This window comes from Engraulis encrasicolus, chromosome 20, assembly GCF_034702125.1.
Source record: "Engraulis encrasicolus isolate BLACKSEA-1 chromosome 20, IST_EnEncr_1.0, whole genome shotgun sequence".
Lineage (NCBI taxonomy): Eukaryota > Metazoa > Chordata > Actinopteri > Clupeiformes > Engraulidae > Engraulis > Engraulis encrasicolus.
In genome coordinates, this window is record NC_085876.1 from 36,075,766 (window position 1) to 36,102,039 (window position 26,274).

A 26,274-nucleotide genomic window follows, 5' to 3' on the forward strand; every position below is an offset into this window, starting at 1 on the left:
CTTTTTGAAAATTGAAATGATCAGAAAACAACAAAAAATACAGAAACTATTTGCCCAGTTGAATGTATGTCTGTTGATTGGGGTTTAGTAGAACAGTTCCATGGATTTGGAAATATGTTATGGGCAAGACTTGGCGAGACTAAATGAAAAGACCAGGCTTGAAGGGGTGCCGCAATTATGTGGGCTAAGGGACTATTCCATACAGTCAATGACAGATTAAAGTTTGACCTGAGGTCACTTCATGAATGCACAGACATGTTGGGGGACAGGTGCTCGAGGTCGGGTTATAGGCATGTAGAACTTTAGACTGCCTTAGGCTGTAGAGTCTATATATTATATTATATTACATTACATTACATTACATTACATTACATTACATTACATTATATTATATTATATTATATTACATTACATTACATTACATTACATTACATTATATTATATTATATTATATTATATTATATTATATCATATTATATTATATTATATTATATTATATTATATTATATTATATTATATTATATTATATTATATTATATTATATTATATAGTAGTAGAGTAGAGTAGAGAAACTTTATTGATCCCCAGGGGGAAATTCAGGTGTCAAGTAGCTACATAAATAAACACACAGACACACTATATTATATTATATTACAATTACACCCATTATATTAGCAGTGTGACATTACAAACAGTTGTTAGTTGATAATGACAATAATAGTTATTATATAGTAATAGTAATAATATTTCAATAGTAACGTAACCGGGCATTATTATTTTTTATAATAGGCCTAATCATCAAGGAATTCTGATAATGTGGACGTGGACCAATACCTTGTATAAAAAGAAACTTGCTCTCGAAAGGGCATTTTTGTCCAGTCGGGCAAAGGGGCAGGTGCTTCAGCACCACCTTGTTGCTCTTCCATTCATTTTCTGTCATCCTCTGACACGGTCCTATACGAATAAAGGCATTAAAGCCTGAAAAGATATATGGGACAGAGGTTGAGTTCAGTGTCTATTGTATTGTAATAGTGCTATCCATCTGCATTTTTTGTCTCTCAGGTCACGCTCATATTATTCCTGGGTCTACTGTTTTACTGACCCCTACTGGAGTTCTCCAGCTTGTCTTACTAAAATGCTTACCAAACATTTCCCAAAGGACTTGTTATCTACAAGGAAGATAAATATTTGCCTTAAACTGGTTTCAAACTATATTTACTTATCTAATTGGTTTGTCTGTCATTCTGAATTCTTTAAGTACTTTTTGCACAAAAAAGGTTTGATGCAAGGTGCGCCCCTTTGATATGAAGCGTTTTATTTGGGCAAGCACCCTGAAAATTAATCAAGAAGCCCTGAGGGAAGCCTGCTACATGCCAATGTTGAATTCCTTGAGTACACATTTCACATTATTTGCCTATACATTATAAAGTTCCTATATTTTAGTGGTTTACAGATTGTGTCATTATCAAAACTGTTAATGCTGACCGCAGATTTTTCTAAAATGAGATGGATAATATAATTCATTAAAATACACACATTTTAATTCCACATCACAGAAAAAAAGGAAAAGACGGACAAATTATACCCAGCAGAGTACCAGATAAGTTAAGATGATTTGGGGTCATCAGAAAAGGCTCAGGAGACAATCCATAGACAACCCTAGCAATCAGCAATGGATCAATATCATTGAATTATGTAGGAGTATCCTTCATATCTTACACAGTAAGGTATGATGACCTATAACCTTATTGGGTAAAAGAACAGTAGATGAAATACAGTCAAAGCGTTTCTGTCGACACCCAGGAAGGGAGAGCAAAGAAAGGCATGCTCATTTGTGTAGTGCATAAACAGCAAGAGCAAACATAGATAGCAAACTGGCCCCTTGCCCAGTACTAGATGCACACGATTTTGATGTTTGCCGCCACCTGCAGGCGACCCGAAACACTGCAGATGGACAAACTCACAAGACAAGCAGACATTGTCATCGCAACACCTGGCTTAACTGAGGGGACAGGTCAGAAAGAGACCGAAAGAAATTCAACCTCTGCACTTAACAATGTGCTTAACTAAAAAGAAAACAGAAACAATACAAATATTTCAGAAGATAAAAAGTGTATATGGGTACAGGGTAGTTCAGGCACATACAGCATTTAGTAAAAAAAAAAAAAAAGTCAATGCGGCTGCATCCAATCAAGCGTCAGGAGTCACAACGGTTGATGAATTCCCATGTACCTGTGCCTCTGTGTGATTGGATGATGAGGTACCTGAGCGGTCCCTGAGCTCCCCATCTCTGTGCACCTGCATCTGTGTCATGTGCCCTGCCTCCTCGTCCTCATCCTCGGACGGAGCTGGAGCGGCAGGCCTGTAGGCGGCGCCAGAGATCATCTGCTTGACGTCCAGGCCCATGCCGATGTAAAAGATGGGGTTGATGCAGCTGCTGAAGTACGCGATGCCCTTGGACAGGGTCAGACCGACCTTGACCTCGGGCGTCTTGCCGTCGGTCATCTTGACCAGCAGGAGGCAGTGGTAGGGCATCCAGCACATGAAGAAGGTGAAGACCATGGCGATGAGGATCTTGATGAATGGCGAGCCGCTGGGGTTGTGCTGGCGCACGCGCACCTTGCGGATCTTGTCCAGGTAGGTGCAGAGGACGGAGCAGACCAGGAAGGGCAGCAGGAACGCGCACAGGAAGCGGATCGAGTACAGGCCCATCTCGGCCCGGTTGTCATCCTCGGCACCCTTCACCTGTCAAGAGAGTGAGTCAGATTTCACTTTTAGAATAAAACAGAAATAGAGTAGAAAGCATACAGTATATAACTAATGCAGTGGTTCTCAAACTTTTCCCATCATTCCCCCCTTCAGAGGGTCTGGATGCTTCCGAGCCCATGTATGTTCATTTTCTATATGACAAATAATAATATAATGTTTATAATTATGTATATAATGCTTAAAACGTATTGGGGAGACAGGAAATAATTTCCTTGGGGGGAAAAAAACACAAAACGTATTGGCGAGACAGGAAATCATTTCCTTGGGGGAAAAAAACACAAAATCAGATATCACAGCCTCCCACACCCCCCAAGGGGGCTTACGCCCCACTTTGACAAACACTGAACTAATGCATGGAGTAGAGCCCGATCTCCGCCGTGTTGTCCTTCTCGGCACTCTTCACCTGTTAACACGTTTTACTTTTAGAATAGAACAGAAATAGAAAGCATTTATTTATTCATTTATTAACACAAATAGAGTAGAAAGCATGTATTGTCATTATACTGTGTACATATACATACAGTAGGCTATATAACTAATGCATGGAACAGAGGCCGATCTCAGCTGTGTTGTCATCCTCGGCAGTTGGCACCCATCATCTGTCAAGAGAGTGGGTGGATACGTTTCTCTTTTCATTTAGATTATATTTTACACAACATTTAGCTGACACTTTTATATAAGGCAACATCAAATTATTAGGTACAGGGTATTGGTTTTAATCTGAGGTCTACAAGGCAATGTGGCGTTAGGTGCTTAACTTAGGAGCACTTCAACCATGAATGTTATGGGATTGAAACCTGCAATGGTCGAATTCCTTTCCTTTGACCTAAAAATAATCACTAAGCTGTATGAAGGTGCAGGTTTAGTCTTTAACTTCCACTATTTGTCTATGCAATAAAAGCTTCTACTGAATCTGTATGCTTTTTGCGAGATCTCCACAATATCACTTTCAGCGTCCTTCACCTGCCAAGGGAGTGGATACTTTTGTATTGTTTCATTCTGTTATAAACTGTGAACCAGTGAAGGCCACATCAATGGCCATTAGGAACATAATGACCATGATCACCACAAGACTGGTGAGGTTTCCTTCTTTTCCTTTGCAATTGAGCTCGTCTTCTCTCTCTATTTAACTGAACATTAACCCATTTAAAGGGACAGTTTGGTCAATTTCAACATGCAGTTGTATTGCTCACGCTACCCTTGACTTGTCAGTACCTGGTGATGCCACATTTTTCGGCTCAGCCCTTTCCGAGATATGAGCAATTCTAATGGGGGCAGCCTTTGTTTACATTTTTAAAAAATGAAACATAGGCCAACTCCAAATATTTCCCCAAAAGGTACTGCTGTTTGCTAGTTGTCTGCTGATGTTTTATAACCTTTTGGATGTTTTTGGGAATAAATAAAAATGTTTTTTTGAAATGTAAACAAAGAGCTGCCCCCATTACAATGACCAGGATCTCGGAAACGGCTGAAGAAGAAGAAAAAAAAATCTCAGGCACTGACAAGTCCAGGGTAGTGTGAGCATTACAACTGCATGTTGAAATTGACCAAACTGTCCCTTTAAGCCTGTTGCAGCTGCATATACGCAGCATTAACCCAGGCGCCTGGAGCTGCATGGATGCTGCATGGATGCTGCATTCAGGTTCTTGAGATTTTTTTTTTTAATCTAAAGATTATCTGTGTTTTAGAACTGAATGGACACATTCTGATGAAAGAGGATCTTCCTAGCCTTTAAATACAACTTACTTCATGTTTTTATGTGCTTCGGGGGCTGAGATATCTATGTTTTAATAGGCTGAGGGCACCTTTTCCCAAAAAGGGTTTAGGCATCCAGCAGGCTTTTTGTGCAGATGCAGAGAAGTAATTGCCAGATAGGCCTATATACTCATGAACGGCGTGACGTTTCGATGTGCGTTACGCCCATTTGTGGGGGAAAAAAACCATGCAAGTCAATTGGTGATGTTGGGATTTAATAAACGAAAGATACGGACCTGTAGTCTAGCGTTCACGCGCAACATGCCGAAAACGTGTTGTGTTTCCGGCTGTTCAAACAATAGAGCCAAACAGCCATGGCTGAAGCATGGACTGTGTTCATTTAGACAAGCTGATGTAGCATGTAAGTTGATGAGACATTAAGTTTGTTTTCACCCATAAAGGGGCGTAACGCACATTTACGAGCAAAGTACCCTGATGGCCGTTCATGAGTATAATTCTACAATGCTTGGATGCAGACATGTGGACCCCGTTCCATGCTGCCTGTGGCGAAGAACCGACTTTGGTGTGACGGTCAAGCAAAATTCTGAGACTTTTAGATTGTCATGATGATGTTTCTTTCTTTTCTTTTTTTTTTTTTTTTTAAATCAGTTTTTTTCTGTCTTTTTCGACTTTATTGACAGGACAGTATGAGAGGTGGACAGGAAGCGAATGGGGAAAGAGACTGGGAGAGGTTGGCAAATGACCCGGGCCAGGAATCGAACCCGGGTTGGCCGCATGGCAGAGACGAGTGCCCTACCGGTTGGCCACGGCAGGGCCATGATGATGTTTTTTTATCCAAATGTAATATGTACTGTAATCACAAAAAACAACAGCAGCGGCCATTTGTACGTGCCTCCCATCCCTAACGCATTCTTAATGCGGTGATGTCTTTTAGGTGATGACATCAGATGCCGGGCTGCATGGTCTGGCAGTGTGGTTAAAAGTCACCAACGCATGTCATCCGTGTCAACCATATCCCTCTGATCTTCACATGCTTCCCATAACTATGTTTGAACCCTTTTGAATTTCTCACAGGATCAGAAGCTTGGGTCTGAGTGTGACCACATTTTGGGTATCCCCAAAGACTATAAAATATAAACACACACACACGCACACAAACACACTCACATGCATGTGGGTGCGCGCACACACATGCACACAGGCACACAGGCACGCACACACAACACATGGCCATGATATTTTGACTTAAAGGTGCACTGTGCAATATTTTTTGCAGTTTCTTTCCAGAATTCACGCTGCCCATTGATTAATGTGACCTTTTTCATGAATACTTACCACCACCACCATCAAATTCTAACTACTCATTATGGCAGGGAAAATTGCAGTTTTCATACATGAAAAGGGGGATCATCTCCATGGTTCGCCATTTTGAATGTTCAGAAATGGGTATTTTTAGCTGCAACCTTACTGTTGGTCATACAGTAAATATTAGTTTATTACCTGGTAAATATTCATAAAATTAGGCAATAGGCAGCACAGTTTCAATGAGTAGCATAGGTGCAATACCTACTCTGACCATAATCTTACACAGTGCCCCTTTAAAACATGTTCATTAGTGTGTCAAAGCAGATAGGCCTAATCAAAGTCATCCCTAATGTTTTTTTTTATTTTTTTACATTATTTTTATGTTTATTCTGCTTTATACCTCTATGCTGCATTTGCTGAGGTTATTCTTCCCCTGCTGCACGTCCCGATAGAAGAAGTACGGAGCGCTCATGATGGACGCGGCCACCCACACCACCAGGCTGACGACCCGCGCAGCCAATAGTGTCCGGTGCTGCTTGGTGAACAGGGGCCGACGCACGATCAACGTCCGGTCCACGCAGATGACCACTAGCATGAAGGCACTGCAGAACATGTTGGTGTACTTGAAGAAGCCGGTGAACTTGCAGAGGAACACGCCAAATGGCCAGTGGTCAAAGAAGATCCTCTTGATCAGCGGCATGGCCCGCGTCAGACAGAATATGAGGTTGGACACGGCCAGGTTGGCGATCCACACATTGGTGATTTTGGAAGGGAGGACAAATCCCGCCACCCAGAGGACCAGACTGTTGCCCACGGTGCCCACCATGACTGTGACGGTGTACAGCGCTATGGACATGTTGTCTGTGATGACATCGAGATCCATGGCTGTCCTTTCAGTCTTATCAGTCTTTGAGGAGAAACCGACAATATGGGCCAGCAGGAAAACAGAGAGCAAAACAGAGAGCACGCATGGGCTGGAGGGTGCGATTGAAGTTCTCAAGTCAATGTGTGATCCTCACTCCTGTTGCAAAAAGAAAACACTTCATTCCCCTCTTAAGCTTTATCAAAAATGTCTAACATTTGTCTAAAATGCTTAAAACAACCAAGAGGGAATATGATGTATAGTCCACATGGGATGTAAACAAATCATTAACATCAGCTACACTGATGTAACTATACAGGATACCAAGGAGCTCAAGACACAGTATGTTTTTCAGATGTACGGTCCTGTATGACCGTTAAAACAACTCTAGGCCTAAGTCTTAAAGGAGAAGTCCAGTTTTTTGAACATTAAGGCCATTTTCTTAGTGGTCTGCAATGTTTTAGAGTCCCCCTCACCGTTTATTTCATGTTTGCTGCAGTCTCTATTATTTGGCTGATTTGGATTTGATCTCAACCAGCTTTAGAATGGCCGTCTATGGGCACCTGCAACTCTATTCTTAAAATCACCTTTAACATTTGTTTTCAAGAATATGCAACTCACCAAGTGTTCAGCAGTATTTAGACTTTCGAAAACAAATGTTTAAGGTGATTTTAAGAACAGAGTTGCAGATGCTCATAGACGACCATTCTAAAGCTGGTTGAGATCAAATCCAAATCAGCCAAATAACAGAGACTGCAGCAAACATGAAATAAACGGTGAGGGGGACTCTAAAACATTGCAGACCACTCAGAAAATAGCCTTAATGTTCAAAAAACTGGACTTCTCCTTTAATAAAATATATAGGCTAATCCACAATGCTGGCAACTTGGTCACACCATAAAGGGGAGGAGCACAATTTGTCTTTTGTTCCCTCTCAGCTTCCTTACTCCTGGTTCATGGGATCGTGAGGACCATAAAAAAAAACCTGGACTCTGTCCTTTTACCTGTGTGTGTGTGTGTGTGTGTGTGTGTGTGTGTGTGTGTGTGTGTGTGTGTGTGTGTGTGTGTGTGTGTGTGTGTGTGTGTGTGTGTGTGTGTGTGTGTGTGTGTGTGTGTGTGTGTGTGTGTGTGTGTGTGTGTGTGTCTGCCTGTCTGAGTGTGCCTCTCATTCATTCAATTCTCATGACAGAGACCAAGTTGTAGTTGTTTTCTGTATTGTGTGCTGCTGCCTGTTGGGAAAGACAGCCTGTTATGGTTTGTTTACTATTGATCTACTGACCCAGAATCTATCTCAAATGAGAGAAGTATGACTGTGTTTAAGACGTGTCGTCTTGTGTTTTCTGGTTGAGACCTTCCGTAGAGAGTAAAGAGCACCTAAGCAGAATTGAGGTCAGCGTCTTGAGAAGTAGACCAAAGTATTACTTGTAGTCTTTAACACCTTGGCTGCTTTGGAAAAGCATTGTGTGTTCTGCAAGAACGTTGTACTTTTTAAATACAGTAAAACCAGCAAAATTGTCATCATGTGGTGTGAAACAAATGATTTTACACAATATAGTTGAAACATTTCATTACCTTCCACAACATTTTCAGTCGACTGACAAAGTCGAATGACATCTTAAGAACATCTCAATAACCACAAGTCAGTAAAATAGGCCTATTACTTCTGAGGTGGCTACATAATATACAGTATACTGTGTGATGCTTACCTGTCGACTTCGCCCTCTCCTTCCGTAGATGCCTACATTCACTGTCACAACATCATCAGCTTACTTATTTCATGTGTGACTGACAAATCGAATGGTCATTCATTCCCTGCTTATTTCTTTCTCTTTCTCGTGAACTTTTACACCTGCACCACATGTGGCAGAGGGAGGCGGGGAAAGTGAACGACGGAAGGACAGCCCACACCTACAATCACAGTCACACACGCGCACACGCACACGCACACACACACACACAGACAGAGCCAGGGACACACACATAGCCATCTGAAAAGGCAAACATATTAGTGGGGTCGTAGGCATGTGCAATTTTTCTCAGTCATTTCAAATTGGTGTTAAAGTTTGGTTTTCACTTCCAAGTTGAAGTTTAGGGTCTATAGAACAATTTGGGTTCGAGTGTCAAACACAAAGATAACAAAATGGCCTGCGGGGGCGCTCTAAACTGCTATAACTTTTTATTAATTTAACCAAATTGAACATATGAGGTATGCATGGATTCAGCATTAAGAGGAGGAGCTGGTGAGCTAAGTATTTGGTTACCGGATTAAAGACACACTATGTCATAAACACACTTTTAGCCCATGGACAGCAAAATTCAGGTTTTTTTTAAGATAAAGGGTGGAAATGCCCTCCAAGTTGCAATGAAACATCATTTATTGTTCAAGTTATTGTAAATAAAGCCTAGGATATCATTCAACTTGATTTGTTCAGAATATCCCTGAAGCACAAAGATACCTAGGATACCTACGCAAATATGGCTGCATAAAGCCTATGTGATATTTAGGACCCAACTTGCTACTTTGAGTTTATGAATTTATGATCATGTTTTCAATCAAGCCATATTCTATTCACACATAAAATCACAAAAAAACGTTATATCTGGAAGAAAATAAATCAATAATAATAATAATATTAAAGATCGCCTCTCAACGTAATTTAATTAATATTGCCGTGTTCCCAATTGTTATTGAATGTGTTACGCGTTGGTCCTGTTTTAAAAAACGTTCTGGTTGCTTTGTTTCAAGACGTTTTCACAAGCTGGCAAGGTGGCTTGTGGAGAAACGAGAGAGTGTTCCGTGTTTCTCGTGGAAATGCGTCTCTGATTGGCTCACTCCTCCTGCTCTCAAAGAAACGCGTCTCTGATTGGCTCAGTCCTCCAGCCTTGGGAGAGATTGTAATGGGAAACAGAGTCGCCACTTCCCCGGATGGTACTGCACTATAGGGGCGCCAACGGAGGCGTGCAGGCTCCATTCAGGGCTGTGCTCTTTCGACAGCGACCCCTAGGCGAGCTGTAGGCACGGAGCAACCGGAGTGAGCAGGCTTTATGTATGAGGCTTTGTGCTGTGTGTGTACCTGAGAGTAGCAACCAGCTGATAGCTAAGCTAAGCTATGTTTCGGACCACCAGACGTTGCTTGTTTTGAAAACAAGCAGAAAAAAATTACTCGACATGTTTTTAGATAAATGGGTCGATATAAACCTTTGTGGGCAACGCCTTCTTTCGACGTGACGAAACACAGAAAGGCTTTCGTGATTCGCTCGTTTCTCTGCATTATTGATGTAAATTGGGAAACACCGGGAAACACAGCCAGGAGAGTTGACGCACCGCTATGAGAGCCTTGCAAGTGAGTTTAACTTGGGGTGACCGTCCGATCTTCGAAAGGAGTGAGTAAAACTGAGTTTTATCGGAAGTTGGCCTTTAATGATAAATAATAAAAAGACTGCATTTCCGGAGAGACAATGCTATTAGAATGCTTGCGGCTTATGCACACACACACACACACACACACACACACACACACAGCTGTTGTATACACACACAGAAACACGAGGGAAAGAGATAGAGGTCTGAGTGTGTGTGTGTGTGTGTGTGTCTGTGTGTGTGTGTTTGTCTGTCTGTGCGAGAGAGAGAGAGAGAGAGAGAGAGAGAGAGAGAGAGAGAGAGAGAGAGAGAGAGAGAGAGAGAGAGAGAGAGAGAGAGAGAGAGGTGTGTGTGTGTGTGTGTGTGTGTGTGTGTGTGTGTGTGTGTGTGTGTGTGTGTGTGTGTGTGTGTGTGTGTGTGTGTGTGTGTGTGTGTGTGTGTGTGTGTGTAAGTGAATGGGGTCACATCATAGGGATTTTAAAACTGCTCTTTCTGAAACATTTTTTTAACACATTTTTAAGAGTTGGCTTATGCTCTCCACACAGTTTGTATTCAGAGCCAAGACCTCTCTGACAATGCCTTTGCCTAGTTGATACCTAGCTAAACAAGTCTGGTGAAAAAAACAAGTCTGGTGAACGAATGAAAGGGGGTAGGCCAGTGAAAAATACACCAGCCTGAGCCCTTTTCGAGCCGTTCGTTTTGGCACTCGAACCGTGTCTCTATCTCGAACGCTGCAACGATTCAAAGGAGCTGTACTAATAAATGGCGATTCCCATAGGCCGAGGTGAATGGAAAAATGTAGAATAATAATAAACTATTGATGAACAATTAATATGCTTTCCCGCAAGCATACTAAATAAACTGTTGGAGAACAATTAGTATGCTTGCTGGGGGCAAGCAGAGGCCTTTGGCAAGCATACTAAATAATACTATAGGACTATTTCATAGATGGTAGAAACAATCATCTGCTGTTATGAGGACATCTCTGTCATCTGGGAACTATCCATTTGTTACCAGCGTAGTTGACAGGAATGAAAACCGTTCTTATTATCTGCATTTGCCAGAAATGCCTGCCAATCTGGTAACAAATTAACAGTTCCCAGAATTGGACTACACTAACAAAGATGCAGTTGCGAAAGATGTATTCCAACCAGAGGTGAAGTGCAGCTGTACAAGTACTTGTACAAACAGACCTGCCAGATCTCGGTGCAAGTGCATGAAGGTTAAAGTGCACACGTCTGTGCAAGTGCATATGCAATTTCTAAGACTGACCACTGACTGTTTTTGGATCTGTTCTCGGTCATAAGTTTACTTAGTTATTGTAGAGTGGAGTATTGGAATAAATGTTAGCCCTATGGTCTTCTGTTTGCTTTTTGGATGCAGGAAAAAATGATGTTCCCCATAGTATTTATCATCATCATCATCATTATTATTATTATTATTTTAGGGATACATCTATTAGCACTAATACATACAATAGTAATACCTGTGTAAGTAACTTGTAAGGCATGCACTAAGCAAAATAAGACAGTTGTTAAGCATGTATTCACAAATGTCTTGTTCATGCCCAATTAGGGATTTATTACTAATATAACGTCAGTAAGGACCAGTAAGCCTATATTTCTATTTATTAGTAAGTAGTAAGTGGCAGAATACAATGTGTATAAGCTCCCGACACACTGTGTGAACAAACCCTGAACAGTGTGAAAACAGATGCGGAATAAGGGTCCCTATTCTAAAGTGATGCATTGCTCACCCCAGATGGCTTAGGGCCCCCACACTACCAAAGTCCACCTCGTTACCTAGGGGCCCCACACCACCCAGGTCCGCACTACCTAGCCCCCCCATATCAGCAAAGTGTAAGGGTATATTAAATAATTCTTGCAACTTCAGCTGAGTCAGTCAATGTTCTCTTCTTCATAATACTATACTGCCCTACAATTTCAGAACGCAGTATAATTCAAAATGCCAAACTGAGAAAAAAGGCTTTAAAGTTTCCTTTCTGTCCACGCGACTGTGTTGGCGGTAAAGTGGTGATGACACTTCCATATAATACTTTTTTATGGTGAAAATTTATGCACACAAGAAAAAAAGCAAAAAAACAACATTCTCATTACTTTTTAGCTGAAAAATCATTATACTGTGCTCTGTTGTGGTATTACTGTCTACACCAAAACCACGGTGTCAATGGAGAAGTGCAGTATAATTCGCATTATACTGCGTTCTTGGCTAGTACGACGTAACCTCCTAAAACCAAAAAGCGCAGTATAATCAGATTTTTGCGTTTTTTTCCGAAACGGGACCAAGTTGGGCCAAAAAAATTTAACACAAGATAAAGAAGGTATTTTAAAGCCAATTTCCGGTCTAAATCCTTTTTCAACCATTTTCAAGATACTGCTCTCTGATATTGTAGGGCAGTATAGGTAAGGTAACTTTATATAGCAAGGATTGAACGTACACTTGTCAATGGCGATGGGTTGGTGGGATGTATTTTTTTTCATGTACCACTGAGTTTTAATTGTAAAAAAACCCAAAATAAATGCAGAACATTAGAATATTAGTTTTGAAGCGAAAATAAACATTTTTTTGTGATAATTAAGTTAATGTTTGAGAACATTAGCTTCAAGAAGTGCAGTGCATGATGGGTACGCAATCTAGGCCAACAGACAACCTACCCAGCTCCTCCCCTCACTTGTGCACTTTAGTTGCTATCCAAACAATTTGCCATGTACGTAACATGCATTGCATATCTGACTAAGGGCGTACCCATCATGCACTGCACTTCTTGGAGCTAAGTTTCTCAAACATTAACTTATTTATCACAAAGGAACAGCTTAGTTTCGCTTCCAAACTATTTCTCATTGTTATATTCTGCATTTATTGTACGGTTTTTACATTTAAAACTAGTTGGTGTATGAAAAAATTTGATCTCACCACCTCACCGTCATTGAGAAGTTTACGTCCAATCCTTGCTATATAATCCTTCCTATTACACAGTCAGGCACTAAGTGAATTAAGTGAAGTCTATATATCTCATTAGACTGGTGCAGAATGGGAAAAGTTCTTACATTTTGCTTCCCGGGGGGCTGGGTAGAGTGGGGGCCCTAGGTAGTGCGGGGGCCCTAACCCATCTGGGCTGAACAATGTCTCACTTTAGAATAGGGACCCTTATTCCACATCTGTTTTCACACTGTTCAGGGTTTATTCACACAGTTTACCAGGAGCTTATACACATTGTATTTTGGCCCTTACTGCTTACTCATAAATAGAAATCTAGGTCTACTAGGTCCTTACTAAGGTTATATTGGTAATAAATCCCTTATTGTGCATGAACAAGACATTTGCGAATAAATGTCTAACAACTGTCTTATTTTGCTTAGTACATGCCTTGCAAGTTACTTACACATGCATTAATATTATATGTATAAGTGCTAATAGATGTATCCCTAAAATAAAGTGTTACCATTATTATTATTATTATTATTTAGAGGTGCTCCGATCACCATTTTTTGGCCCGATCACCAAAAATCTTTATCTGCCGATTACCGATCATTGCCGATCACAAAAATGATTTCCTATTTTTTTAATAGCATATTAATTATCCTTATTGAATACCATTTCTGCCCATAAACCAATCAATCTTAATTTGCACATGTCTATTATTAGGCTATTATTATTATTATTATTATTATTATTATTATTATTATTATTATTATTATTATCTTTCAGACTAGTGTTGGTAATACAGTCTACAGTATTAATCAATGTATAAGTTATTGCATAGAATAACTAAACTATTTAAGATTGAATTGAAACTGAAACATTACATCAAATAGTCTTCCACATACGAGAAAAAAACAACCTGTCGCTTTAAATGAGCAGCCTCGTGAGGAGAGCCCCTCCCCTCTCTGTCACCGTCCACAGTTCCAGTGCTCCACTGCCGTTTTGAATGTCTCTCTCAAGTTTTACCACATCTGTCGCCGTTTGGTGTTTCAGCGACTATCAAACTAATCGACTGACTGCCAATTACAACTTTGAAAACAATAATTGACATGTTTGTGCTGACAACGTGAAGTTGTCGCGTGCTGACCGAGGCAACTACACAGGTTATAACGTAAAATGGCTCACTGGCGAGTAATACTCAATCGCAGGTAAACGGCGCATGGATCGGAAAATCAGATCATTGTTGATGCAGATATGGTTATGAATGGTGGAAATGAAGGGGGGAATGGCGAAAAGTTATAGACAAGCAAAGATGCCTTCTTTTGGTGCACTTGCAGCTGTGCAGAGCCAGCGCCTACATGCAGCGCCAGGTGTAAAGGCAAATGGTTGCGTGAGGAATTTAATATCTCTCGATCGGTTTTTTGATCGGCATGTTTTTCCGATCACCGATCAGGCTATTTTTGGCCATTATCTGCCGGTCATGATCGGCAGCCGAGCAATCGGAGCACCTCTATTATTATTATTATTGATTTACTTTCTTCCAGATATAAAGTTTTTAAGTTGTGAATAAAATGATGGCTTACTTGAAAAAAAGCTGGTACTCATGATCCTAAATTCATAAACTCAAATTTGCAAGTTGGGTGCTAAATATCACATAGGCTTTATGCAGTATTTGTGCATAGGTATCCTAAGTATCTGTGTTCTTCAGGGATATTCTGAACAAATCAAGTTAAGTGATAACCCAGGCTTTATTTACAATAGCTTGTAACAATAAATTATGTTTCATTGCAACTTTGAGGGCATTTTCACCTTTGAGGGCATTATCTTAAAAAAAAGCCCAGATTTAGCTGTCCATTGGCTGAAAGTGTGTTTATTACATAGTGTGTCTTTAATCTGGTAACCAAATACTTAGCCCACCAATTTCACCTCTTCATGCTGAATCCATACATATCTCATATGTTCGATTTGGTTTAACTAATCAAAAGTTATAGCAGTTTACAGTATATATTTCAGAGCGCCCCCCGCATGGCCTTTTTGTTATCTATGTGTTTGACACTCGAACTCAAATGGTTCTATAGACCCTAAACTTCAACTTGGAATTGAAAACCAAACTTTAACACCAATTTGAAATGACTGAGCCTAATACGACCCCACTATATTTTCTTGAAGGCCTACAATGAGCCCACATATTGTACATTGCATACAATACATCATTCATGTCAGCTTACCATGTTGCACTATCATCCTTTTGACAGATCAGAAAATCCCATTGCTTTTGTTAAAGCATTCCCATTCAACATTCAGTACAGCTTTTTATCTCAAAGTGACCACCATGCTGTTCAGAGATTCAGTTGGTTGCAATTTACCACCTCACCAATAGATGGCACAAAGAAACACATAGGACCTACTGTAGGCCTATGTAGCAATACACTGTAGAAAAGCATCCAATGTTACTCATGTGTAAGGTTTTCAATGCTGATTGTTTGGAGTCAGCAGGACTAGAATTTGCTTTCAATTCATTCAGTGAAATTTGTTGATTTTTTAAATGAAAAGATGCTACAGTAACCTTTTGAACACCTACAGGGTATATATGGGTTATTCTACGATTCGGCTGCGCTTTTAAGTCCATGAATTTTATTAGCCAATTGCACTAACTATTAACTGCATCCAATGATGTTTTCGACATTAGCACACATTTATCTTTCATATAATACAGAAAGTGAAGACATGGCATTATTTCCCTCAGCAAAAATGAATATTTAATACTGGTTTTGGGCGTTTTCATGCCGTCCTGTTTTCCAAATGTCTGATTCAGTCTTCATATTAGCATGTAAAGAAACTTGTTTTGCCCAAGACGACTGCAAATGTTGATTCACAGTAGATTCACAAGTCTTGTGTAAGGAGGGTGACTAAATTAAAATCAGACGTTACAGGGATTTGTAAGGAAAAATGTGTCAGTCTGTGTCGTGCTTGTATATTTATAATAAAAACAGGTACTCGCAGAGCTGTGGCTGATGTTCATTTATTATTCAGAAGACTGACCGCCTGGCGCAGCGAACGTCAAATGCCTCTCAATCAGGACCCCACACTTACACATGACAGGTGCCTGTAAAGGTGCCTGATATAAATGTTACATCCTCCTCTTTTTGGAAGCAAACAAAACAATGAACACAATAATACACAAGCACTGTGAAGTCATTTGAAATCAATTCAGTTAATCTCTTGAGTACATTCAATATTCAAACAACATTCAAGTTCCTGGCTGAAGTTATAACAAATTGGAAAAGCAATCATACCATATAGATATGTAGGCCTGCAAAACATGTATTTAAAATGTAAACAACAATCCAAGATAATGCAAACACCCTGTATCAATATGCTTTTTTTTCTTTCCTTCTTTCTTGTCTTTTTTTGTTGTTAGTTTTTTCTTTTTAATACGGCAGCGATCCGCCAAGTGTTTTTTTTAAAAAATTGTCCTCAGTCTGATGGTGCTCTCCGGTAAGTGTATACTTGCGTGGTGTGTGTGAGGCATGTGTGATTTAGGGCAGCGTTCGGCGTGCACCCTTTTGTTTGTGTGTGTGTGTGTATGTGTGTCAGGCAAGTATGTTTTTCAGGGCAGCAATCCGGCTTCCCCCTTTTCGTGTCACAAATCCATGACTGAGCGTGTCTTGACTTGTCTGTGTTAGGTGTGCTTCTACGGTACACCTCTCCACCTGAGGTGCGGAGGAGGTATGACCGTGCTATGTCAGCTTGTTGTATCACCACGGCTGGCTTCCAGCGGCCCTGTTCTTGTACCCTGATGTGCTCTCCACTGCGTAGCTGGGACAGTGGTTTGGATGATCGATCGTAGTACCTCTTTTGGTGTTGCTGTCTCTGCTGTCTTTTCTCCTGCCCCTCTCTATAGTCGACGACTTCGGGCAGCAGCTGTCTGTTGGTGTTTGGTCCGATCGGAGTCTGCGACTCATCAGTAGTTGTGACGGGGATTTGAAGTTGTCCACTGGTGTATTTCGGTATTCGAGGATACTTAGGTAGGGGTCTCTCTGAGCTGCTTTTGCTTTCTCCATCAGTGCTTTTGCAGTCTGCACCGTCCTTTCTCCAAGGCCATTGCTTTGTGGGTAATGCGGGCTTGAGGTGAGGTGCTGGAATTCAAGAATTCAAACTCTTTTGATGAGTAATGGGGGCCATTGTCTGAAATTAAGATCTTTGGAATGCCATGCCTGGCAAAAGCTGCTTTCAGCTTGTGGATCACTGCTGCTGATGTTGTGGTGGTCAGTCTATCTAACTCAAAAAACCTGCTGTAGTAATCGACTGCTACAAGGTAATTCTCACCATTCCATACGAATATGTCTGTTGCCACGTTCTGCCATGGTCTGTCTGGAATTTTGTATGACAGCATGGGCTCTTTCTGGTTTGCTGCTTGGCGTTTTCGGCATATTTCACAGTCCTTTACTATCGCCTCAATGGCCCTGGACATTCCGGGCCAGAACATGACGTCACGTGCCCGCTGCTTGCATTTCTCCATGCCTAAGTGACCTGTGTGAATTTATTCTAGCATCCTGTCCTGAAGGCTGCCAGGGATGATGATTTTTTCCCCCTTGAAGAGAATCCCATTCATTTTTGACAGCTCATCATGATGGTTCCAAAACTCTCTGATGCTCTGGGGGCAGCTCTGTATCTCATCAGGACAGCCTTCTTGTATGACTCTCTCCAGCTGTTCGTCTTTCTCAGTTTCAACTTGGATCTCCTTCAGTCGGTTGTCACTCACCGGTAGGCTGCTGCATACGGTGTGTACTTGTGCATCCATCCCCTCACTGAGGCTGTTGTCATCTGATGTAAGTGATTTCCTTGAGAGGGTGTCGGCGGCTTACCAGGACGGTGGATGATGGTGAAGCTGTATTTTTGTAGCTGGAGGATCATCCGGCAATCTCAGTGTTGCGGCTGCCAGTGGCTTCTTCATGATCGACTCCAGTGGCTTGTGGTCAGATTCAACAGTGACATTCAACAGAAATTGACCATCCGCAGCACTGTCTCTAATTCGGCCCGGTTTCGAGGTGGTTTCATCATCTTGATGGCTGTGATTTTTTCTGGGTCTGGCTTGATGCCCTCAGCTGAGAGGCAATGGCCGAAGTAGCTGACCTCAGTGGCACCGATGATCGCTTTCTCTGGGTTGAGGCGAACTCCCTTCTCACATGATCGTTGCAGCATGGCGCGGAGGTTTCGATCATGGTCTTCCTTGGTTGCACCGTATACCAGGACATCATCCACGATTGCCACCACGCCCTCGAGCCCCCGGTATGTCTCGTCGATCTTCCTATGGAATTCATCTTGGGCTGAGATGAGTCCAAAGGGTAGCCGCAGGAAGCGGTAATGCCCGAATGGCGTGTTGAAGGTGGTAAGTTTGGATGACTCTGTGGAGAGCTTGATTGCCCAGTATCCCGAACGTGCATCCAACACACTGAAGTACTTGGCACCCCCTAGCTTGGGGGTAGTGGGGTCGCTTGATGGCTTTGTTTAAGTCACTGGGATCGAGGCAGACTCTGAGCCGTCCTGTACGCGGCTTCTCCACCAGAACAAACGCATTGACCCATTCGGTTGGTTCAGTCACTTTGGTAATGAATACGGTGTCCTCCATGTGTTGCAGCTCCTCCTCTAGCCGGCTGCGCAGCGCCAACGGAACTCTCCTTGGTGGGCATACCATGGGGGTTGCGGCTGGGTCAACGTGTATTGTGCATTCACCAGGAAAGAGCCCGATGCCTTTGAAAACATCTGTGAACTCCTCCCTAATGGCCTTCAGGTGGAGTGGTGTGCCAATAGATAACACTAGTTTAATTAAAGGATTTATCCGGAGTTGGAACAAGTTTGCCTGATTTTTGCATGTTTGGGATGAAATACAGTCACTCTAGAGCAAAATCAAGGCAAAAGGATGCGTTTTGAGAAAGTTTGATAATATCACGTTAGCCTCGTTAGCCATATCAGCTATGCAATATGAAAGATGCGGGCATCGTTTTTCGGCGGTTACACACATTTCAAAAACACTGCCGAGTGCGTCGCACCATCAGCTGTGGTTACTCGCTATGGAAATAATCAAAGCTGATGATGCGACGCACTCGGCAATCTACTTGGTGGGCTTTAGTGTCAAATAGTTGTCTTGACCGTAATTTAGATACTCTCAAGGTAGTAGCTTCACAAAACACATTCTGCAGACCTTTCAAGAATACATGAAGGACTTTGGACACTTCGGTTTATGTGTGGATACCCTCAACATGTTATGAGGTACGTGTGACGTTGTTTTGAGCTGTGCAAGACTTTAAAATGTTGTGTTTTTGAAATGTGTGTAACCGCCGAAAAAACGATGCCCGCATCTTTCATATTGCATAGCTGATATGGCTAACGAAGCTAACGTGATATTATCAAACTTTCTCAAAACGCATCCTTTTGCCTTGATTTTGCTCTAGAGTGACTGTATTTCATCCCAAACATGCAAAAATCAGGCAAACTTGTTCCAACTCCGGATAAATCCTTTAAGTCTAAATCCAGGCAGGCGTTAAGACTCAGGACAGGCGGTGCCCTAGTGTCCACTACATAAAAGTACAACATCATGCTGTTCTTCCTGTAAGCACTGCGAATTTTACACAAGCATTTAACGGCAAGCACCTGTCCCCCATAGCCTGTCAGTGTGCGCATTGTGGGCTGTAGGCGCAGCCTGCATTCAGATGTCAACTGATCAAATACATTCAGGGGTATGACATTGACTTGGGCCCCTGTGTCTAATTTAAATTTCAAAGCTGTGCGCTTCTCCCCAATGTTTATGTCTGCGAATGCTTGTTCCGATTCACGAGGATGCCCACTTTTCGTGACGGCGTCTACATACTGTTCCTCTGACTCACCCTCGTCGTCGCCGTCATTCACTGCATGTATTGTTTTCCCTCTCCTAGTAGACTTGCACACTCTTGCAAAGTGGTTAGTTTTCCCACATCTGGCGCATTGCTTTCCTCTGGCAAGGCACTGTTCTATGTCTCTGTGTGCTTTCCCTCCACAGTATCCACAGTTCCTGCCGTAATCTCTGCTTCACTCGCTAGGTCTGGGACGCCTTCTCGTGGCTGCCTCTGCACAGAATGTACGACCGGATCACGCGCGATCGTCATGTTGCTAATGTTAGCTTCGATGGCGCGAGTTTGTGCCTGGCCGAATTCATGGGACCTGGCGATGTCCGTAGCTTTCTGTAATGTTAACTCCGATTCCTCATTTAACAACTTTTCTCTGACCTTGGCAGACTGTACGCCAAATATGATTCGGTCTCTGACCATCTTCATTTGCGTAGTCTTTGACTAGCAGCTTTAGCTCGGTGATGTACTGCTCTAGACTTTTGTTGATTCCCTGCACTTTTTCGTTAAACTTGTATCTAGCAAAGCTTAGGCAATACATACTTCTCAAACTCGTCATAGTATGTTTTAAGTAGTTTTGCGGCTTCAGCAGTCAACGTCCATGAATTGTAAATATCTCTACATTTTTCTCTCGCCCAGAGTAGCAGGTAGCTACATTTCTCAACCTGGCTTTTGCTCCGTAGCGGTCCGGAAAACATCAGCTCCACATGCTGTTTAAACTTCTTCCACTCCCCGGGGAGCTCAGGCGCGTCCCAGTTGATTTTGGGCGAGGGTACTCCGGATACGTCCATTATTCTGACACCATGTCGTGCTTGTATATTTATAATAAAAACAGGTCCTCGCGGAGCTGTGGCTGATGTGCATTTATTATTCAGAAGACTGACCGCTTGACGCAGCGAACGTCAAATCAGAGCCATACAGAGGACAGAGTCAGGCAATTTCTGCTGTGTGCTAGGGCCGACTCCTCATTAGCAAAATTAGCTGTTTTAGCTTCTCAGTACTGCTCAGCGTTGCGAATGTTAGTGCCTAGTAGTGGGCGTAGCACACAGCAAATGCAATGCGATGCAATGCAGGGAATATGACAAGACTTGCTGTTCGTAGTAATAACTTCAGATAAACATCACAGATGGTAAAACTGTTGTGATTATCACCACCGAGACAGTTGATAGTTTACATATTTGTGGTGATTACCACGTAGTATAGTTTGTTAGTCCTTATTTTTGGCTGTTAATGTGGTGGTTTTATGTTGAGTCTATGGGAAGACAGCCGCTTTAGGCACGACCTTATCTCGTTGAAAGGCGGGGCTGCAATTTAATTCCTGGTCCTCCAATCGCGTAACTCTCCCCTCTGTATGGCTCTGCGTCAAATGCCTCTCAATCAGGACCCCACACTTAAACATGACAGGTAAATGTAAAGGTGCCTGATATAGGCTAAATGTTACAGTCTGTGTCACAGTGAATCATAAAATCCTACTTATGAAGCTCAACAATCACATATTCTATATCAGTTGCACAGATTAATGACAACATTATTGCTAAGGGACATAAGCACTTTCAAACGTATGTCGTTTCAACTCTGTAGTATTTCTATATATGCTTGAAATGACATAGTATTTGTCCATAACACTGTTGACAAAATAATCAAGCAAATGTTCGCTTTCATTACAGTAGGCCTATTTATCAAATTATTTAAGATTAAGCTTGGCAATTTGTTTGTTTGGAAACTTAAATAGGCTATATACACTATGGAAACATCTAGGTCATTTATTTGAAAAAAAATAATAATACTGATAATTGTTAAATTAGACATCCAATCCATTTAGGCTGGTTTATCAGGCTAGATAATTGACATTTTGCGTTTGCCAAAAGCGCAGTGGAAACGTAGAATGACCCATATACCAGTGGTATTACCAGTCACCCATTAAAGAGTGTGTTCATGTGTGTAGCCTACTGCAATCTTTTGCCAGTTAAGGTTCTCTTTCCACAGTTCTTCTCATCTCCTTACATTTAAAGCTATAACCCTCTGGTTGTGTTACGGTCAAAAATTACCGTTTTGAAACTTCATTCTTAAATAACTCTATTTTTCATCATACACACTTCATTATATCATGCAGCTAACCTAACCTGACTCTCGCGCAGATGGATTGTCATCCATCTGGAATTATGGTGGAAACCTTGCTGTTCTAGCCCGTGGGTGTATTCAAAAAAAGCTCGAACGTGATTGGAGAAATTAGGTAACAGTGACGTACTACTTCAACCAATCACATCGAAACGGGCCGTGACGTAGTTGTCTGCGACGCGCGATAGAAGCCACAACAGAGCAGTTAGCATGTTGACAGTAGTTCCCGTCCAGCTAGCATGTGTGGATCATTGGTGGCGTTTGAACGGCAAGCCGCCTGTGGTATGCCACCTGTGTCCGACATCTGACCACTGACGGTTACAAAATACACAAGGCATCGGTGGATTTTGGTTGACAATCCGGCATAGTGCACGAATACTCTGTCTGCACTGTCCAAACAGCGGCATGCTACCAGCCCCTAGCACCAATGGAGGAGGACCGCCTACTTGTTAGACTACCTCTGCGCCTACTCATTTGGTGCCATCGTTTGCATCAGATAAATCACAACAAAGATATGGTAAGTTAGATGTCTTGAAATGGCTATATTTTCTTTTAGTGAACACATCATGGGCATAGGTTTGTCAGTTTCTGACGGGGTGATAAATATTGCAGACAAAATGGACGTCTGCTTGCCTGCACAACCAATGTGACATGTGTTGATGAATAAAACTTAATCAAGTATGTGTATTTCGCTGAAAATGATTACCGATAAAATGTTATTCCGACAAAATTACCAGCCAGCATTAACTACTCCCGGTGTGCACGATTAACTCCGGGTCCGATTAACTTGGATGGCATGATGAAGAGCTGTTCACGTCAGACGAGACAGGATGGGGCGTTTCTATTATACACTTTAGAAACTGCATTACGGTTCGACGAGACGAGCATGCATGGGCGCAGATAGCTTTTAAAAACTGGGGGGGACGTTTTCACAACCAACCGTCCGGGGATTATTATTGTACACTGAATATCATTTTTTTTTTATTGTTAGTGGCATATTCATCTTCCGCTAAATAATTTTATTTGCTTTTGTAGGTCTACTACATTAACTATTTTAAATCTTGATACATGATATTTTTTAACAAATGTTTAAACCGCTCCAGCTTTACAGATTCTACTGAGAATGTGCACGAGTCTCCCTCCCACCAAGACTCACCCGCCCCTGCGCGCGCTTCTAAACACACCTCTCCCATCCCATCAGCAAGTGCTACAGTACTTTCCCAACCAATTCAACCTTTAAACAGGACAACTGTGTCAACAAATTTCACGTTGTACTACTAATGTAAGACGACCAGTCTCGCGGTGGTAGGCCTATTGCATGTAAAACACAACTTCAATCCAGGCGCGGTTTTGGGGCGTGTGATATTGGGGTCTCCCCCAGATTAGACATTTTTGATAAAAGCGGCGCATTTAAATGGTGATCTTGAGCTCTTAAGACAACCTCCTTGCTACTAGTTCTACTCAGTCATTTTTCTACCACGCTGCGTTTCAATTGCATCTACACTCCACCGCTATACAAGCCACACGTTTGCGTTGTAGTACCGCTTAACAACAATTCACAGTAAATGCATCCAACAGATTAACACCACCGCAGTCATCATTCCAAAAAGGAGCTCCTTAAAAAAAATTAATGAAGTCAGACGTTGACAGCATACAGACCAGGGACAGTGAACACGACAGCTACCTGCGTTAGGCTAGCCTACTTGATTGACAGCTGTCATGGCATGGCCCAACAAAGATGTCTTTTCACTCAAAAACAGGCGACAAAGAGACCAAAAAGCCCTTCTGAACAATTAACATCAGCTAACATCAGCAACTAGGCTACAAACAGCGTCACAGCGGACATGAACCTATTATTGACCTTACCTTAAAAGTTGTCTTGACCGCAGTAGAACTATTTATCCCAACTTTTAATCCATGCGTTTCCACCATCATCATTCACGTTCCACAGTTTTTGTAATCCACATCATAGCTAGCAAGAATGGGACTATCCTCGAGATTAACTTTAATTATAAAAGCAAGCAACTGGTCTGGGCCAAAAATGTAATGTAAATATGACGTCTGCTCTTCGCTCCACTTCCTTCATAAAGCCAGCTCTGTTTAAGGCGCTTCAAATCTGGGACTTCAGTGGCTGTTAGCCAATCAAAAAATAGATTTATATATATGGTGTAATACCGTTTTTTGCCACATATGAAAGTGAATGGTCCAGGGAGGCGCTATTTCACACATTGCAAAATGCAAAGGCAGAAATCAGATATTTTCTCCAAAAAGGTGAGGGGGACGGATCTAGGTGAATGAAAATCTGGGTACGTCATGTCCCCCCCGTCCCCCCCGCTATCTGCGCCCATGGAGCATGCCGTCGCACTTTTTCCGTTGTTATTGTGCGCGATTGTATTCTCAAACACTTCAGCTGTGGTCAATTCAAATAGTCGATTCTTGAGTGTGCTAAGCACTTCGAGAAGTTGAAGGTGACCATCCATGTTGATCGGACGACGAAGTTAATCGTGCTCACCGTCATAAGCTGGGACACACACACACACACACACACACACACACACTGTGCCATTGTGAATTGATCAATGGTGATTTTTTTTTTTCTCTCTCTCTCTCTCCATTATTAGGTGACCCAAGACCCACGGTTATATAAGGTATGTCTGATTTATTACATCCATTGGTAGGGCAGAGGCAAAGAGTGCATTACTGAAGCAAGCAAAGCCGTATTGTTAAGGGGTGTAAAACCCATTTGTGTAAACAATTAGTTTTTTTTCATCAGGGTGGGAATGTGAAATGACTGAGAACCTTATTATTAAGGTAAATAGGACCCTTGTTGACCTCACCTGTACCTGTGGCCTTGGAAGGTGTCCAATGTTACATGTTTGAATTCTTAGTAAGAGTAACTGAAAAGTATATGTGCTGTCCTGCACCCTTATCCACCTAAACCTACATTAATTTCTACATTAAGAGACTGTACTCCTCCTCATAACATTACAGTTGACAGACGCTTTTGATCAAAGTGATGTTCAAGGGCAGTAATGCAACATGTGGGTGGAAAATACTCTGTACACAGAGTAGGTAGCCTACCCTGTTGTTAATGAACTTTAAGTCACCTAGAAATATTTTAAAAGGTGTTGCAATCAATTCCCGTGTTATTTTTGTTCAAAACCTTGTATGTAGCCACAATTGTCATACATAACCTTCTGAAATGTTTGTCTAATATACTTCTTATACTTCCTTTCCCTGTGTCTGACGCCAGGAGGTGTATGAAGAAACGACAGCATAGAGGACCCAGCACATCCCCTCACAGATTCCATGCCTTTCAAAATATCAGAACAAGATGTCAAGGCATTTTCCTTAAAGAACTTACAACATTTCAGGAGTGTGTCACCATTTGGTTTATCATTTTGTACAATACATCACCTATCACCAAGAACGCTACATTTAGTAAGCTATGTTTCCTGCATTGCCAGTAACCAATATTTAAAAGAAAAAAGAATGTGTATATATAAATTGATATCTTATTTGTCATTATTTACACTTTCATTACTGTACATTGAGAAAAAAATACAGTGTTTTCTTTTCACAATAAAATTGTATTTACATTTGTTCCAATTACTTGTGTACACCATTATTTACACCATTTGTGTCAATATTCGATTCGATATTGTGACAAGATTCCACTTCTTTGTTCCCAATGGATGATGGTTAGATTCTGAACTAATGCTTTGTTACATGTCCCATTATGTCTATGAATCTGTCATGAGGGAGAGTCAGTCACAAAAAGCCTCACTCACAACCAGTAGCATGAAGTACCTTAAAACCATAGGTTATTTGTAACTGATGTCAAATGTAAGGACTGTGGTTGACTGCTGCCTCATTGGGCTTTGTATAATGAAAGTGGCACGTCTGGTATTTAAGTACACATATTCTGTACAGCTGTCAGCAGACCCTGATAACATTTCCAACTTTTCAGTAACGTCTAGATCTTGGTGGGGTAGTGTAGTGTAGATTCTATACGCATGTGGTTGTACAGGCGAATTTTGAAACCGGCTCAACACAGAAGACCAAAGAAATGGAATTGTGGTAGGTGCAACACGTATGACCTGGCTGGCTCCAAAACTTGTGGTGCACATGCCCTGTGTGCCAGCCATTACTGAACTCACTGTCTTGTCTACCTAGAGTGTTCATTTGATGGTTTACGACAGTACAAGTGAGGGAAGAGCCTAATTCAATTTCCACTGTACATGTGTAGCAGCTGGATGACCCGGTCTGTGATGACAATCCCAGCAGACGCTGCCAATGCCATGACGTGCCTACCT

General features: G+C 41.7%; 1 protein-coding gene across 1 annotated transcript; it reads right to left on the reverse strand.

Annotated features, from left to right (window-relative positions):
- Positions 1 to 1,342: 1,342 nt before the first annotated feature.
- On the reverse strand, positions 1,343 to 23,985 carry LOC134436579 (C3a anaphylatoxin chemotactic receptor-like). The gene is made up of 4 exons (XM_063185859.1): positions 23,825 to 23,985; positions 8,359 to 8,560; positions 6,191 to 6,811; positions 1,343 to 2,745 (listed from the first exon to the last, which is right to left on the reverse strand). The coding sequence occupies exons 3-4, from the start codon at positions 6,671 to 6,673 to the stop codon at positions 2,191 to 2,193; spliced, it is 1,038 nt and encodes a 345-aa protein (XP_063041929.1). The 5' UTR covers positions 6,674 to 6,811; positions 8,359 to 8,560; positions 23,825 to 23,985; the 3' UTR covers positions 1,343 to 2,190.
- Between the last annotated feature and the right edge of the window lie 2,289 nt (positions 23,986 to 26,274).